We start from the raw sequence: 13,953 nt of genomic DNA, 5'->3' as shown, positions 1-13,953 counted from the left end.
AGTCACTATGGCCCCCGACATAGGGTTCTTCATTGATCACCTTTATTTAGTGTAGCATACTCGATAACACTTGACTTAAGTCCTAACAGCTATAGCAGATTATATTGTGTTATATTTACTGTGAATGGTTGAGTGGTGGTTTATATGGGTCATCACAAGCTGTTATGTCTCTGACTAACCACACGTATGTATACTGCTTAATGACTAATCATGACTCTCCTTGTAATGTTTCCTAGCTGTTTGCCTTTAAGCAAAGTGTTACCGCAATTTTTTGTTGTTGTCAAATTAAGTGCACATGTAGATAAAAAAATATATATTATAATTATATATATATATACTATATATATGAATTAATTCATATAAATTATGTGTATCTGACAATGTGTTCTTGCATGGTTCGACTCTGACGTGTTTGAATATGAAAATTGCTTTGATAATTATTGATTATGCCTCCTGTTCATAGGTGCCCCCCTATGGTTGAAGGAGGGACGTTGTGACTTATAAGGTTCCATCTGATATTTCGATCATAAATCTGTTATTCATACAGTGCTAGCTCTGCAAACAGGTCTTTAAATGTGTGGCTGGCATCGTAGCTTTGCCATATATAGGATGTGAAAATTGTAACGCTAAATATCTCCAGACTAATCTTAACACAGATGGAATGTTATGACTCTGAGGTCATTATGTGACTATGACTATGTTTTGATGCACATTAACATTCTGGATACTGAGGTGCGGCTGGGTGGTGTAGACGTCTAAGCACTCACCTACCACCGCAGAGACCCGGGTTCAATTCCCGTCAGGGGTACCTCTGGCTTGGTCAGTCCTCCCTAATGGGTGGTAAACAGTGTGGTATGAGTCCTGGTAGTTGCAACAGTGACTTCTATTACAAAAACAAACGGCTACAGTAGCCTGGCTTGTATTGGCAGTTGTCATATTTGGGTTTCTCATAGTCAGGATATGAGCTCATCCCGGATGTTTTAAATGCGATATATGGCGTTTACACGCACAAACTCATAAACAAGTATCCTGGATATTATTGGAATATTAATGTGCATGTGAACACATTCTGTGTGACTTGTAAGCACTTGAGAATTAAATCAATGAGGTCTGACAATGGTGACGGATGTATCTGTGATAAACATCACTATCTAGTATTTGTCTCACTCTCTCTTTTCAATTGCTTTCTATCTAGTTTCCCCCTCAGTCCTGACTTCCCCTGGTGCTGCCCCATGTACATGCAAAGAGTGAAACTGTTCACTTTTTATATATATTTGTACAAGCAGACCTAAACATTGGAATTAAAAGTTTTTACCACAAGTGAAAAAGACTATTTTTTTGGAGCGGCAAGTTGACAAAGAACATGAATTATGGGGCACGTTTCAGTTTCAGACAAGTTTCAGGTGAAGGAAGGATTACACACAAGCATGCACACACACACACACACACCCTAACACCTGTTTTAATGCAGAACTCTTTGAAGCTGCCCGGTACGCGTAACTACAGTCTTCTATTGTTAGCCACTGAGCACTTCCGAGTTTATGTGTATGTGTGCACGTGTATGTGCCTTTATTGCTTGTGTGTGTGTGTGTGTGTGTGTGTGTGTGTGTGTGTGTGTGTGTGTGTGTGTGTGTGTGTGTGTGTGTGTGTGTGTGTGTGTGTGTGTGTGTGTGTGTGTGTGTGCGTGCGTGCGTGCAGGGAATGGGGACAGAATGCTCTCCAAACTGTCCCTGTTGAATCACCCTCAGAGGGCCGTTAAAGGCTATTGTATAGGTGGAGGATGGAAGGAAGGCAGTCAATGGGCCGGCAGATGAAGCTGTTAGTGAGTGGAGGTGGTGGTTGGAGACGGAGGAGGAGGAGGTGGGTGTTAAAGGCAGAGCTGTTCAAAAAGCCATCAGACTTGTTTCTCTGGGGGAAGGAGAGCTGCTAATGCGACTGTATAGAGTTTCTGTTATCAAATAATGGGTTGAGAAGGAAACCAGATCTGCTGCAACCTCACATGTTGTACCACAGGGTTACATGGTGGTTAATTATGGTCTAGACAAAAATGGCTGGCTGGGGAGGGAGGGAGAGGGGGGGTTACATGAACAAGTAAATACAAGTAATAACAATCTGTTGTTATTAAAGGAACACGCCAACATTATTAGTTCTCCAGAGTCAGACAAGAAGATAGATACCAATTTCCTCTCTGTGCATTCAGTAGAATGCTCCGTCTGTATCGGCTTCCATTCATTTGTGCTAAGCTAAGCTAGCTTGCCTATTCATTTGTGCTAAGCTAGGCTAGCTTGCAGCGGGATAGCTTTCTACTGAACACACAGAGAGGAAATTGTTATCTATCTTGTCTGACACTGGAGAAGACTGTAAGCTCATTGCCCATAATGTTGGCGTGGTCCTTTAAAGGTTTTTCTAGCTACTGGCTCACCACTATACCACTGCATGGATACACAGGACATACTGGCAGGCAATTAGGATGTTAGAGTTTAGTGGAAGATAATAGAAGTGATCTGTGCTCTCAGTGAGTACAGACTATGACCATTATCATATAATAATAATATATTTACATTTACTAATTTGTAAATACTATATTGATTCAACAATACAGGCTTGACGTGTAATCGCAGCGGGTAAGTGGCCCAGTAGTTTGAGAGACCTGTAACTGGAAAGTCACAGTTCCAGTCCTTGCAAGAGCCAATGTACCCGTCCCTGTTGAACGTGTCCGTGAGCAAGGCACTGAACGCCTTAATGTTCCAGGGGTGCTGCAAATGGTGGACACTGTGTTCTGATCCTTGACCCCTGACCCCTGGCTAAATGAGTTTCTCAGTGGGATAAGGCAACAAATAAAATCTTAATGACACAATAAATGTGCAATAAAATAATGATTAATATAAATCTACAGTCTACTTTATCCTTTTAACAAGAGGAACATATCACTACGTATTTTAGAGGCTGTAGCAGGCTAGCAGTGTGGGGATTCCATAGATACCAACCAAGCTTACCAGGAAAGAGGCTAAATATTGCTTCAAATTTAAGTTACATTTTGACAGGGGGAAAATAGACATGTTACATTTTCGAAGGGGACTCTTGACCTTTCACCTCAAGGTATCTGAATAAAAAAAGACTCACCTTTATAGCAATGTCCAGTTCATTTGAAATGATTCAATAAAACTATTTTGTTCTGTTTTTTATTTTTCATTTTTCATTTTTTTTGACAAATAATATGGTATGCTCACACAAAAACAATGCATAATGATGACTTTGAACTGCACCAGAAAGAAAGGGTGGATCCCCTGAATCATATGATATAAAACACTTGATGATGACTGCGAGAATGAGCCCAGAATTAGCAAATATACTGTACATATTATTGTAAAATACATAACTATTAATTAAAATAGGCTTATTCACAAGCTGAACTCAAAAATGTACTAGCAGCAATATCAAAGCCAGGATTTCATAGAGAAATCAATTACAACAAACGTGATGAATAGGTAGATTTTAATCACCTTTGAGAAAAGTTATTGGCAAATCTGACGCTTTACCCACTAGGCTACTGTCTGGCAAGTTTCCTAGAATCAAGAATGTAGCAGAATGCTGCACTGCATATTCCAGCCCACAACATGTAAACCTCGACCACTGTTGCTGGAGTTCATCTGCCTTCTTTCATCTCAGACTTTCTCTCTTGCTGTGTTGTTGTTGTTGCTGGACCTGCCCTGTCAGCAGCCAGCTGATCTCTCCCTTGAAGAGACCACTTGAAAAGAGCTGAAAGACAAGATCTGAAATTAGACATCTGGGGGCTTTTCAGCCCAAATCCCTGGATACTGGCCTCCTCCCAACCCCCGGCCCATCTCCCCCTCACTGTACCGGGCTATTCAGGACCTGTCCTCCCCCCCCTGCTTCCCTCGGACTCCCAGAGAGCCATACATGCTCTCATCTCTCCTCTCCTCTGAAAGCTACCCAGGCCTACTTTCTCCCTTGCTGTCCTGTGTTTAGCATGACAATTCCCTCCTCAAGTCCATGGCTCAGGACAATGCCTGTATAGTTGGGGGGTTGATGTGTTTCAAGCCATTGATGGGCCCTCTGTGGTCCCCTAATCCTCTTTCCCGGTGCTGGTGGAAGTTGTTATCTATGTAAAATATTTTAGCGGACAAAATAGTAACGTAATGTACGATTATATATAACTGGCCGTATCTTTAAAATGTCAAGCAAGGAAGCCAGTTACAGTAATATCCCACAGAGAGATGTTGAGCTTTCTATAGGCCAAATTGTACTCGTTCCATTCCACCAAGCTGACTTACCATCCATATTTAAGTGGAGCAAGATCTAGATGCTTTGATACTTTTAGTTGTAGGGCTATACATGTCTTTACTGCAGGCAGTTGTCACATAATGGGAACAGTGTTTCCAAATTACCCTCAAATGGCATAGGCCATGTTAGCATGAGCATTCCTCATTAAAACAAAGGGACACAGCTAACTGCAAGCTTGGAACTAGGTGTTCCCCATGGATTCAGTGAGGAATGCTAACAACAATTTACAATGCAATGTATTAAATACTAGCTACTAATACTAGACATTTAAGGGTAATTGAGGGACACATGTAGGCCTACATACGTTTCCCCCAGAATATGAATAGTGAAGAAAATAAGCAACAAAATTGTACATGGAAATAGTCATACAAAAGTAATACAATAATCACCTTGGTGGAAAAGTGTGCTAGCTATAGTTAAAGAAAAGTCAGTATTATACACAAGTTATTTTTATTTTTATTTTACAGAGTGGATCTGAGCCAGCTTCCTCTGTTTGGTTGATTCACACACATTTCACACTGGAGAGAGCTGTGCAGCTACAATCAGTCTGACACTCGTGAGCAGCTCCACTGGACCAGTGTTTGTTGTTGCTGTGTGTGTGTGTGTGTGTGTGTGTGTTTTTTTTTTTTTTTTTTTTTACCTTTTACAAAACGTTGCTTTTATATAAAAATTATAAATCAAATTCTATTTAGAAAATGTTATATTTTATTTTAAGAATGACATTATGTGGATAGGTGATATGCAACTCCTCCCCATTTTATAATTTAGCCAATGGCCACTTCATGGACACACATTTTATTACAGATCATGTCTTGGATAATAATGGTCTTAAGATAAGATAAGACAGATGGATCTTTATTTATCCCAGTGGGGGAAGAGACGGTGTCATAGCAGCAACAGGAGAGGGACAGGAGAGGTACAGGCAGGATAATAATAAGAATACAAATATAGTAAGGGAAAACAAATAAATAAATATATAAATAAATAAAGATAAAGGGACAGTATTGGTTATTGGCTTGTTGATCCATTATATTCTACGGGGCATCTCCCCCATATAGTAGTTGGGTAAGATTACAACATTTGAAATGTAGTTTTATAATACAAAAGTCTGTTTTAATTACCATCTAAATGTGTTTATTTAAGCATAGTTATTGTGTACATGTTGTATTAATATTCAAATGGTATATTTTAATATATAGGCCTAATATACATTGTTCTTAATTAAGGGGTGCGTTTATACCAACATTCAGAACATACATTTGGCACTCACAGATGGTCACAACTGAACAGTTTCTGGACTTTGCTTGAGGAGGTTGTGTGTCAGTCTGGATGCCATGATATGACCCCTCCCATCTCATTGTCCAATCTCACTACATGTCCTACCAGACAAGATCCTTAAATCAGAGTGAAACTTCTGGCTGGTTATTTGTTTCAGATGGGGGTGGGCGGATTCAAAGGGTTGAGACTTATTGTTTCAGTCTGAAAAGGAACTAATGGTCGGCCATCGCAACTCGGGGTCTGAAATCCACAGGGTGCCCCCGGGCCAAGTCGTACAATGGCACCCCCCTCCTCCCTTCCCGCAGTGCATCTTCCTGCCGCAATCTGTAGCCAACGACTCGCACTGGGGGAGCACATCTGTATCGATGCGACGACCATACACACGCCTTCAATAGCCGCCGATCAGGGCTGAATGGGGAGCAGCTCACCTGAATGATCTTGGCCGTTTTATGAATTTCTTCCCCTGTTGTCTCACGTTTCTCTGCTGGTTTTCGTGCTCCTAAATAAGTAACGTGCCTATAACGTTACCTCACGGCCCGGGTGTGTGTGTGGGAGGGGGGCTGCCTGTTTCTCAGCACAAGTAGTCCTTAGCTTGAATAGATCTGTATAGGATGCTAAACCCTAATTAGACACACATTCTGGGGTTTTGCCCCAAAACAAGCACTATTAACACGTATAGTAGGCCTACAACAGCTATAACTTTGTCTGCTGCTCATAATCTAAACATTTCAGCCGCTCACCCAATATCAGGCACATGTTTTCTAATTATACTGTATGGGTATATGTTTGGTTATATTGTATGCCTGTCAAAGCTTTAGAAATACTGGGAAATAAGTCGTAATTGTTGCATAGGTCTATGGCAACTTTTTTGGGGGAAAAGGCAAGCTCATGCATGAAAACAAGTAATTGCCCCTACCCAATGTAATGTTATTTTAACTTGTAGCACCTTAATTGAAATGTGTTAGGCCTAAATCACACACATCAAGGGAATCTCTTTATGGATGAATAATGTAAAGTTATTCACATTTAATTTATTATGTAAATGTGAGTAGGTCATCATTCATGTATGAGACGAGGCTGCAATGCATGGTTCACTATAGGATATTTACAGAAGCTCTGTCCTCATCTATATAACAATGTAAATGATAGCCAAAATATTCCAATTGGGTAAACATGACTCAGTTAGATATTAGGCTGGCATTTCCAAGATTGTGAAGATAGCAATGCATATGAGAGCCATTTAATTTAAAGTGTAGATGACGTGTGTGTATTTGGTGACTTTTAACTCTTTCAATGGTGACGTCACGTACTAGGGAATCAAGTTCATTCACAAATCCACCATCAGCTGTGCGTGATTGTCTCCGTTGGCCAATGAGGGACGAGGTAATTAACATTCCAACCCCCGACCACCGGTCCTCATGATGTGGAAAACCTGTTGTGCTCATAACTAGGAGTAGGTTAGGCCGAGAGCTGAAGCAGAGGAGGATTTGATCTTGAAGGTGAGGTGGGTGGTGCTGGTAAACGTTTTGTTCGGTGGACTATCAGATCTATAGTGGCACCCAAGCGGATAACTGCGAGACGCTGGTTTTGGGAACTAACTCTGACTTAGATTTGTTTTTAAAGTTTGCAATGGATGGGCAGACTTAAACTCATGCGCTGCATTTGTTTTCCATGCACATTTTTGAACCCGTTCTATCAACACATCTAACAGGAGAATGTCTGGAAGATCACAGAGCCCCATCTCGGAATACAGCAACCGACCATATGACTTCAGCCGGTCCAGCCCGTACGTCCAGGCCCTGAGCCAGGAGGGGAGCTCTGCGCCGTTCCAACTTCCACATGGCGTGCTGCAAGACCCGGGCCTTCTCTTTAACAAAGCCGCCTACAATGGGATCACACCGACCGCTACTCAAACCTTTTTCCCTTTCCCACCGGTTAGCAGTGAATACAGGGCCTCCGAATTGCAGGCTGGAGACTTTGGCCAACCTAAACACTGGTATCCTTTCTCAGCTCCGGAGTACACCGGTCAGGTACCCGGGGCCACAGCAGCTACCCAGCCTCTAAATCTGAGTCCCCCTATAGCGGAGACCAGGGAGCAGATCAAGATGACGGAAATCAAGATCGAGAAGGACGACGAATATTGCACCGAGATCAAGATCCAACAGTACCCAACTCCACCGGCCTCCGCCGCTATGACGCACGGGGTGTACTATTCGGCCCCGTGGAATCCATCATTTTGGCCCGGCCTCGCTCACATCACGCCACCTGGTCCTAATGGCAACCAACACCCACCAACATCAACTGCGTCCTCCCCGTCTCTCTCGCCGTCGCCCCCGAGCAACGGGTTGCCAGGGAATGCGTTTTTCAGTGGGAGCGCCAGCCAAGTCGCGCCTGTGGCCGCCCTCCAGAACTCGGCCTCCACGCGTAGCAGTGGCTCCTCGAGCGGAGGATGCAGCGACTCTGAAGAAGAGGTGAGTGCGCGTTTCATATGGGTTTGTTGTTCCCGAACCATTAAGTTGCATGCACTCGGAAATTGAATGCATTTCACGTTTATATACGCTGCATTTCATGTTTCCATGTTTTTTCCCCCTTTCTAAATTAAGGAGAACCTTTCCACCGAGGAGCTGGAACTGTTTGCTAAGGAGCTCAAACACAAACGCATAACCCTGGGTTTCACTCAAGCTGATGTAGGCTTGGCACTGGGAAACCTTTATGGTGAGTTTGGATTAAGCATAGGTGTACTGAGAAATGTGAAAATTTTCATAAAAAAATTACGAGCTGTCCAGAAGAATAATGTGGTGTTGGAACACCTGTTCAAGCTAGAACTAGCTGTTTTTGCAATTGGCAATTTTTTTTTTTACATACAAATCGTCCTTGGCTTACATTTCGTTGTCTCAAATGGGTGTGTTTACGATGACCTACAATATAATTATATATTAATGGCAGTGTTTTTGCAAACTGCAAATCTAAACAATTCCCCCTCCACTGATTGGTTTGATCAAACACTTGATGAAAATGTAAGAATAAGGGCCTACCAGTGTATATGGCATGTGGGTCTGAAGTCATTCTTACTGTGAATAGTTTTATATCAACAATTGCTAAAGTTGAGAGAACAAGTGACTTATAAGAGGTTGGCATGTGACTTTAGTCTGAGGTGTTGATTTTCATGGTTTATTAACATTTTCGGATGCACTGGAAGCCTATTGCAGTGATCAATCTGCAACAAAATGGGTTCTGAATTTAGTAGTGGTGAAATAATGAGAGGCAATAGTATCAAGGCAAGAATGACTTGGGATCCACACCTCACATTGGTGTCCTTTTTGATGCAATACTCAACATGCCCTTTTAAAGGTAGAATTAAATGGCGTCCTGTAGGCCTCTTGGTACTGCGCTTTGTTAAATATATTTGTCTTGAGTTGAATGGGGACATGGGAGGGGTTGAGAAATTCATTAATTTGGTAATAAGTTACTAAACGCCAACCTACACATCACTCCACAACAAGAAGGTAAACCAGGCGTAACGCCAAGCAGGGCTCTTCAGGACCCAGAGGTCGCTCTTTAACTGCATTACACCATCATTTTACCTTTAACCCTTCCACTACCACACTACAGACGGTTAAAGGTTAACCTTCTGTAGTGTGGTTGTGAAAGGGTTGTCGTGTGGCAGTGAAAGGGTTAACCCTTTGATAGTGAAAGGGTTAAGCCAGGCTCTTCAAACTTTGGACTTCCTGTTTGGAGTTCCAGATGGGTGAGGTTTACAGCACCAGAACAAATCTTAATGGTGAGAAGTTGACTTAAGTATTACAGGACACTGAAGCACAAAGGCGTATGGCCCACTTGTCCTATATAACCGGCCATCTGGCACAAACCAAGTAGGTTAAACAAACGCGACAAATTATTTTAAAAGTGTTTTGTCATTTTCTGTCTTCCAGGGAAGATGTTCAGTCAGACGACCATCTGTCGCTTTGAGGCGCTCCAGCTGAGCTTCAAGAACATGTGTAAGCTGAAGCCACTGCTCGGGAGGTGGCTAGCTGAAGCCGAGACCTCGGAGAACCCCCAGGACGTGAGTCTGAAACTTTCACTCTAACCCCAGTTTTAGCAGGAAACGACACAAGGTGTTTAAACGATTCAAAGAATGGATGTCCTTAATGAATACTGCTGTGTGGCATTTAGTTGGGGACAACGCATGTTATTTCAAATTTTTTTTAAATTATATATATATATTTTTATATAAATATGTGTAATATTGACTGTCTATTTCATGATTTCGAATGAGGACTATGTACACAAGCCTACAAATAATGTGGAATACGCAAAGAGTGCCTTTAGACCTTAAATTATGTAGCTTGTGTGGTTTTTATTTTTCAAACGTAGCTCTAGTGAACAAAAGCGTTACCCCTGCTTTAGAGGCTCGGCTGGCTGGAGACCCCATGCTTTAGAGGCTCGGCTGGCTGGAGACCCCATGCTTTAGAGGCTATAATAATAATAATTACTTGCATTTATATAGCACTTTTCTAGACACTCCAAGCGCTTTACAATGTAGGGTGGAAATGGCCTCCTTCACCACCACTGGTAGCACCCAACCTTGGGCTATGCAGGCTCAATGGCTACCATACACTGGCACCCGGCACACATCACACTACACAATGGCTGAACGGCTCAGGAGACGGGGATTGATATCGGTCAATTTAGGGGAAGGGATGATTAGGTGGCCTTGATGTCAGAGACCTGATTGGGAATTTGGCCAGGAACGTCGGGGAACCCCCTACTCTTTACGATGGGCGTCCTGGGAGACCCCATGCTTTAGAGGCTATGGCAGGCTGGAGACCCCATGCTTTAGAGCAGTGGTGCTCAACCAAGATCGCGGGCTGATTTCAAGTACATCTCGATTAATAAAATGTGATCATATAAAAAAAAAAATTGCAAAATCAACTCTGCCTCTCCTTGTTAACTACAACAAGCAATGCTGTTTGTTATTTAAGATGAGGTCGGACTCGGCACTGACAGATTTGTGTTCATGCTGCTTTTATAAAGCCTCAAATGACTGCTTACAATATACAATTTTGGCTGGTAGCTCTCGGCTAGGTGGTAAGTTAAAAAGTAGATCTTGGTTCAAAAAAGGTTAGGCACCCCTGCTTTAGAGGCTATGGCAGGCTAGGAGACCCCGAGGCTATGGGTTTGACAGGTTTGCAATGCTGGGCTCAGTCAGACTTTCCCTACTTTTTCTGTGAATGGTGAAATGGTGCCATCTTGTGAATGGAGTAGGGTACTCTCCCATAGTTGTGTTAAAGAAGCGGATGTTTTTTTTCCATGTTTCAATCCTGCAATTCTTTGCATATTATACCATATCTGTTTTAAGTCGGTGAAAGTAAAAAAAAAAACTAAAATAAAAAGTAGTACATGTACTGAATGGTAATATGATGTACATACTTTATGTGCGTTATACATACATATAATTCAGAAGTGGCCATTGACTAGAGCTGCTAGGGACACAAATGTGGTAACCTCACTAACCGCTATTTCTCATTGGCCAGATGTACAAGGTTGAGCGGGTATTTGTCGACACCAGGAAGAGGAAGAGGAGGACGAGTCTGGAGGGGACGGTGAGGTCCGCTCTGGAGTCTTACTTCATCAAGTGCCCTAAACCCAACACCCAGGAGATCACGCACATCGCAGACGATTTGGGACTAGAGAGAGATGTAAGACACTCGTGCATACACACATGGGTTGCTAACCTTAAAGGGGTTTTTCACATATTAATTTAGTTTTGACAGTTATTTGAGAGTAAATGAGTTTGAATATGGCCACTAGTGATGTCATTGGAGACAATTGGATTGTTAATTAAATCTCAATGAAATAAGACTAGTATTATCTTTCATATCATGGTGCTGTAATTAACACAACACAAGGACTCAGTGGCCCCGGTGACATCACTGGTGGCCATATTCATTTAAATCACTCATTTACTCAATACCTGTTGGTGAGTGCCCCTTTAACCCGAGAACCATCTTTTTCACTCTCACACGCCCTCTCCACTTCTCTCTACCACTCATTAGATTTGAGGAACATGAGCCACATGAGATTGGTTTCTGATGTGACTCATATTTTCAGGGTTTCACACGGCTGTTGGGAGAGGAGAATGGGTTGGAACACTGCCAGTGTTGTGGCTTTTGCACAACATGCACACATGGTGGTTTAAGACCGTTAAATGCACACATTGGCTTTTTAAGGCAACATAAGGCTACTGGGACTAGGGCTGCAAGCAGCCAACGGTGGTTCAGCAAAAGTGCATTCTTGGAGGACCACTTCACATGGCATATCCTGGAGGCTGTTTCCTGCATTAGTGTACTTTTAGATGTGGACTCTAAGTGAAGTGATGCAAGAAAAAAAAGAAGTGGAAATATTTTAAATCCAATGCAGTCTGATTGGTCAATTGGTCCTCAAATGTCCATTGCAATCTGCATCATTTGGCAGCCCCTCATATGCAAGATCGATAGAATTAAATTGCATGCATACATCAGAAAACACCTTGAGGTGAACTATAATGGGTTTGTTTGGTTGTGTTCTGCTCGGCAGGGAAAGCACTGCATCTTTGTTTGGTTGTGACCTGGTGTTCTGCTCGGCAGGTGGTGCGCGTCTGGTTCTGCAACCGCAGGCAGAAAGGCAAGCGGCTCGCCCTGCCCTTCGACGAGGAGTGCGAGGGCCAGTATTATGAGCAGAGCCCTCCTCCGCCCAACATGGTTCTCTCCCCCATCCACAGCCAGGGCTACCCCGCCTCCGGCCACCCTGGAGTGCCCCCGACCCTTTACATGCCCCAACTCCACCGGGCAGATGTCTTCAAGCAGGCCCTGCACCCGGGACTGGTGAGTCACCTGACGGGATAAACACGCTCCACTAGTCCCTGCGAGTCCCTTGGAATACCTGTCCCACCGGTCTACCACCTGACAACCCCCCCCCCCCCCAAACCATATTGAACACTGCCCCCCGCCCCCCCCCCATACCCAGGGTGCATCCTCAAGACTATTAACCACTACTCCTTCCTCGCTCCATAATACCACACCACTACTTGTGTCCTACAAGGAAATTACTTGGGACAAACGAGGGAAGGACTGGGACAGGGTGAAGGGAAGTGCAAGTGGTTTTTGGGGCTTTTACTCCACAGACACTGACACCTTGCAGTGAGGACATTGGGAGTAGGGCGGGTGGGGGACACTGACACCTTGCAGTGAGGACATTGGGAGTAGGGCGGGTGGGGGACACTGGCACCTTGCAGTGAGGACATTGGGAGTAGGGCTGGTGGGGTTATTGTTGGGTTATTGCAATAATGAATTGGGTTGAAGCGATAATTCCGTGTTCCTTTTTTGAAGCCACAGGTAATTGAAACACTACTTCAGTCCGCCTCCACTCGCTCCGCTGTGCGTTGGGTTATCCTTGGGTAAATGTCACTAGCACTGAAAACGAGACCTGTATAGAAATGACCTTTTGCCAACTTTATCCGTTTCTTTAATCTATAGTGTTTGTAATATCTGAAAGCGTCATATCTAAACCTTGTCATTTAATTTGCCAGCCCGCCATTACATTTTCATTTTGACAAGCTAACCCTCCCCATGAGACATCCTGTTTACATAACAATGGAATAGGGCAATTGGGGCTCCAAAATAGTCTGGCCATTTCTGGGAATGGGGTTAATTAAAGTGAAATTGTTACAATTCCTGAACTTGTTAAATACTCAGTGAAACACACAACTGCTTAACCAGCTCGGTTGCCTTCTAAAGTTTTACTCGTATGGTTTTAGCCACTGCAGTTAATAATTTCACACAAACACTCCTGGTCATGAGTAAGGAAGGCTAGAAGCTTACTGCCCAGTCTGTGCCGTGAGGCAACCATCACTGCGCTGCCATCTTAACTTACTCAGTGTTATTTTCACATAATTCTCTATATTTTAAAGTATTGGGCTTCATGCCAGCGTCTCAGTATCTCTTTGGAGGGCTCTTGTAAATTACTTGTATGAAACACTCTGTCATTAGAGCAGCAGTTCTCAAAGTGCTGTCTGGGGACCCCCAGTGGTCCTTGAGGGCTTTCCAGGTGGTCCCAGAAATATATTCTTCACTAAGTTAGTACAGTGATGGAATGTATAACAATGGCTATTCTGTTCTCCTATTATATCTCTACCTACAGTATAGATTTTTTATTCTGGATGTAACAAGTTCAGATGATGAATCATCAAATGGGGGTCCATAGCTAATTACATATCAATGCGAGTGTCCTTGACGAAAAGGTTGCGAACCACTCGGCCTGTCCAACAGCTATAGCAGTAATGTTGTTTGGTTGATTTTGATAATCGGTCACCGGGTTTGTCGCGGCCCTAGT

General features: G+C 43.1%; 2 protein-coding genes across 2 annotated transcripts in view; both read left to right on the top strand.

The window, feature by feature from the left end:
* Positions 1 to 1,322, top strand: part of npdc1a (neural proliferation, differentiation and control, 1a) — a 97,134-nt gene extending 95,812 nt beyond the window's left edge. The window contains exon 9 of the mRNA XM_084324688.1: positions 1 to 1,322. This exon is cut by the window's left edge and continues 2,115 nt beyond it. The gene's annotated coding sequence lies outside the window, so the exon portion shown is untranslated.
* Positions 1,323 to 7,298: 5,976 nt separating this feature from the next.
* pou5f3 (POU domain, class 5, transcription factor 3) lies at positions 7,299 to 12,467 on the top strand (the record flags this gene model as incomplete). The annotated part of the gene is made up of 5 exons (XM_084324792.1): positions 7,299 to 8,054; positions 8,187 to 8,298; positions 9,516 to 9,646; positions 11,118 to 11,282; positions 12,210 to 12,467. 5 exons carry the CDS (start codon positions 7,299 to 7,301, stop codon positions 12,465 to 12,467), a joined length of 1,422 nt encoding a protein of 473 aa, XP_084180918.1.
* Between the last annotated feature and the right edge of the window lie 1,486 nt (positions 12,468 to 13,953).

This window comes from Notolepis coatsorum (genome assembly GCF_963971535.1).
Source record: "Notolepis coatsorum genome assembly, chromosome: 11".
In the NCBI taxonomy this organism is placed as follows: domain Eukaryota; kingdom Metazoa; phylum Chordata; class Actinopteri; order Aulopiformes; family Paralepididae; genus Notolepis; species Notolepis coatsorum.
This window is presented reverse-complemented; position numbering and strand designations above follow the sequence as displayed.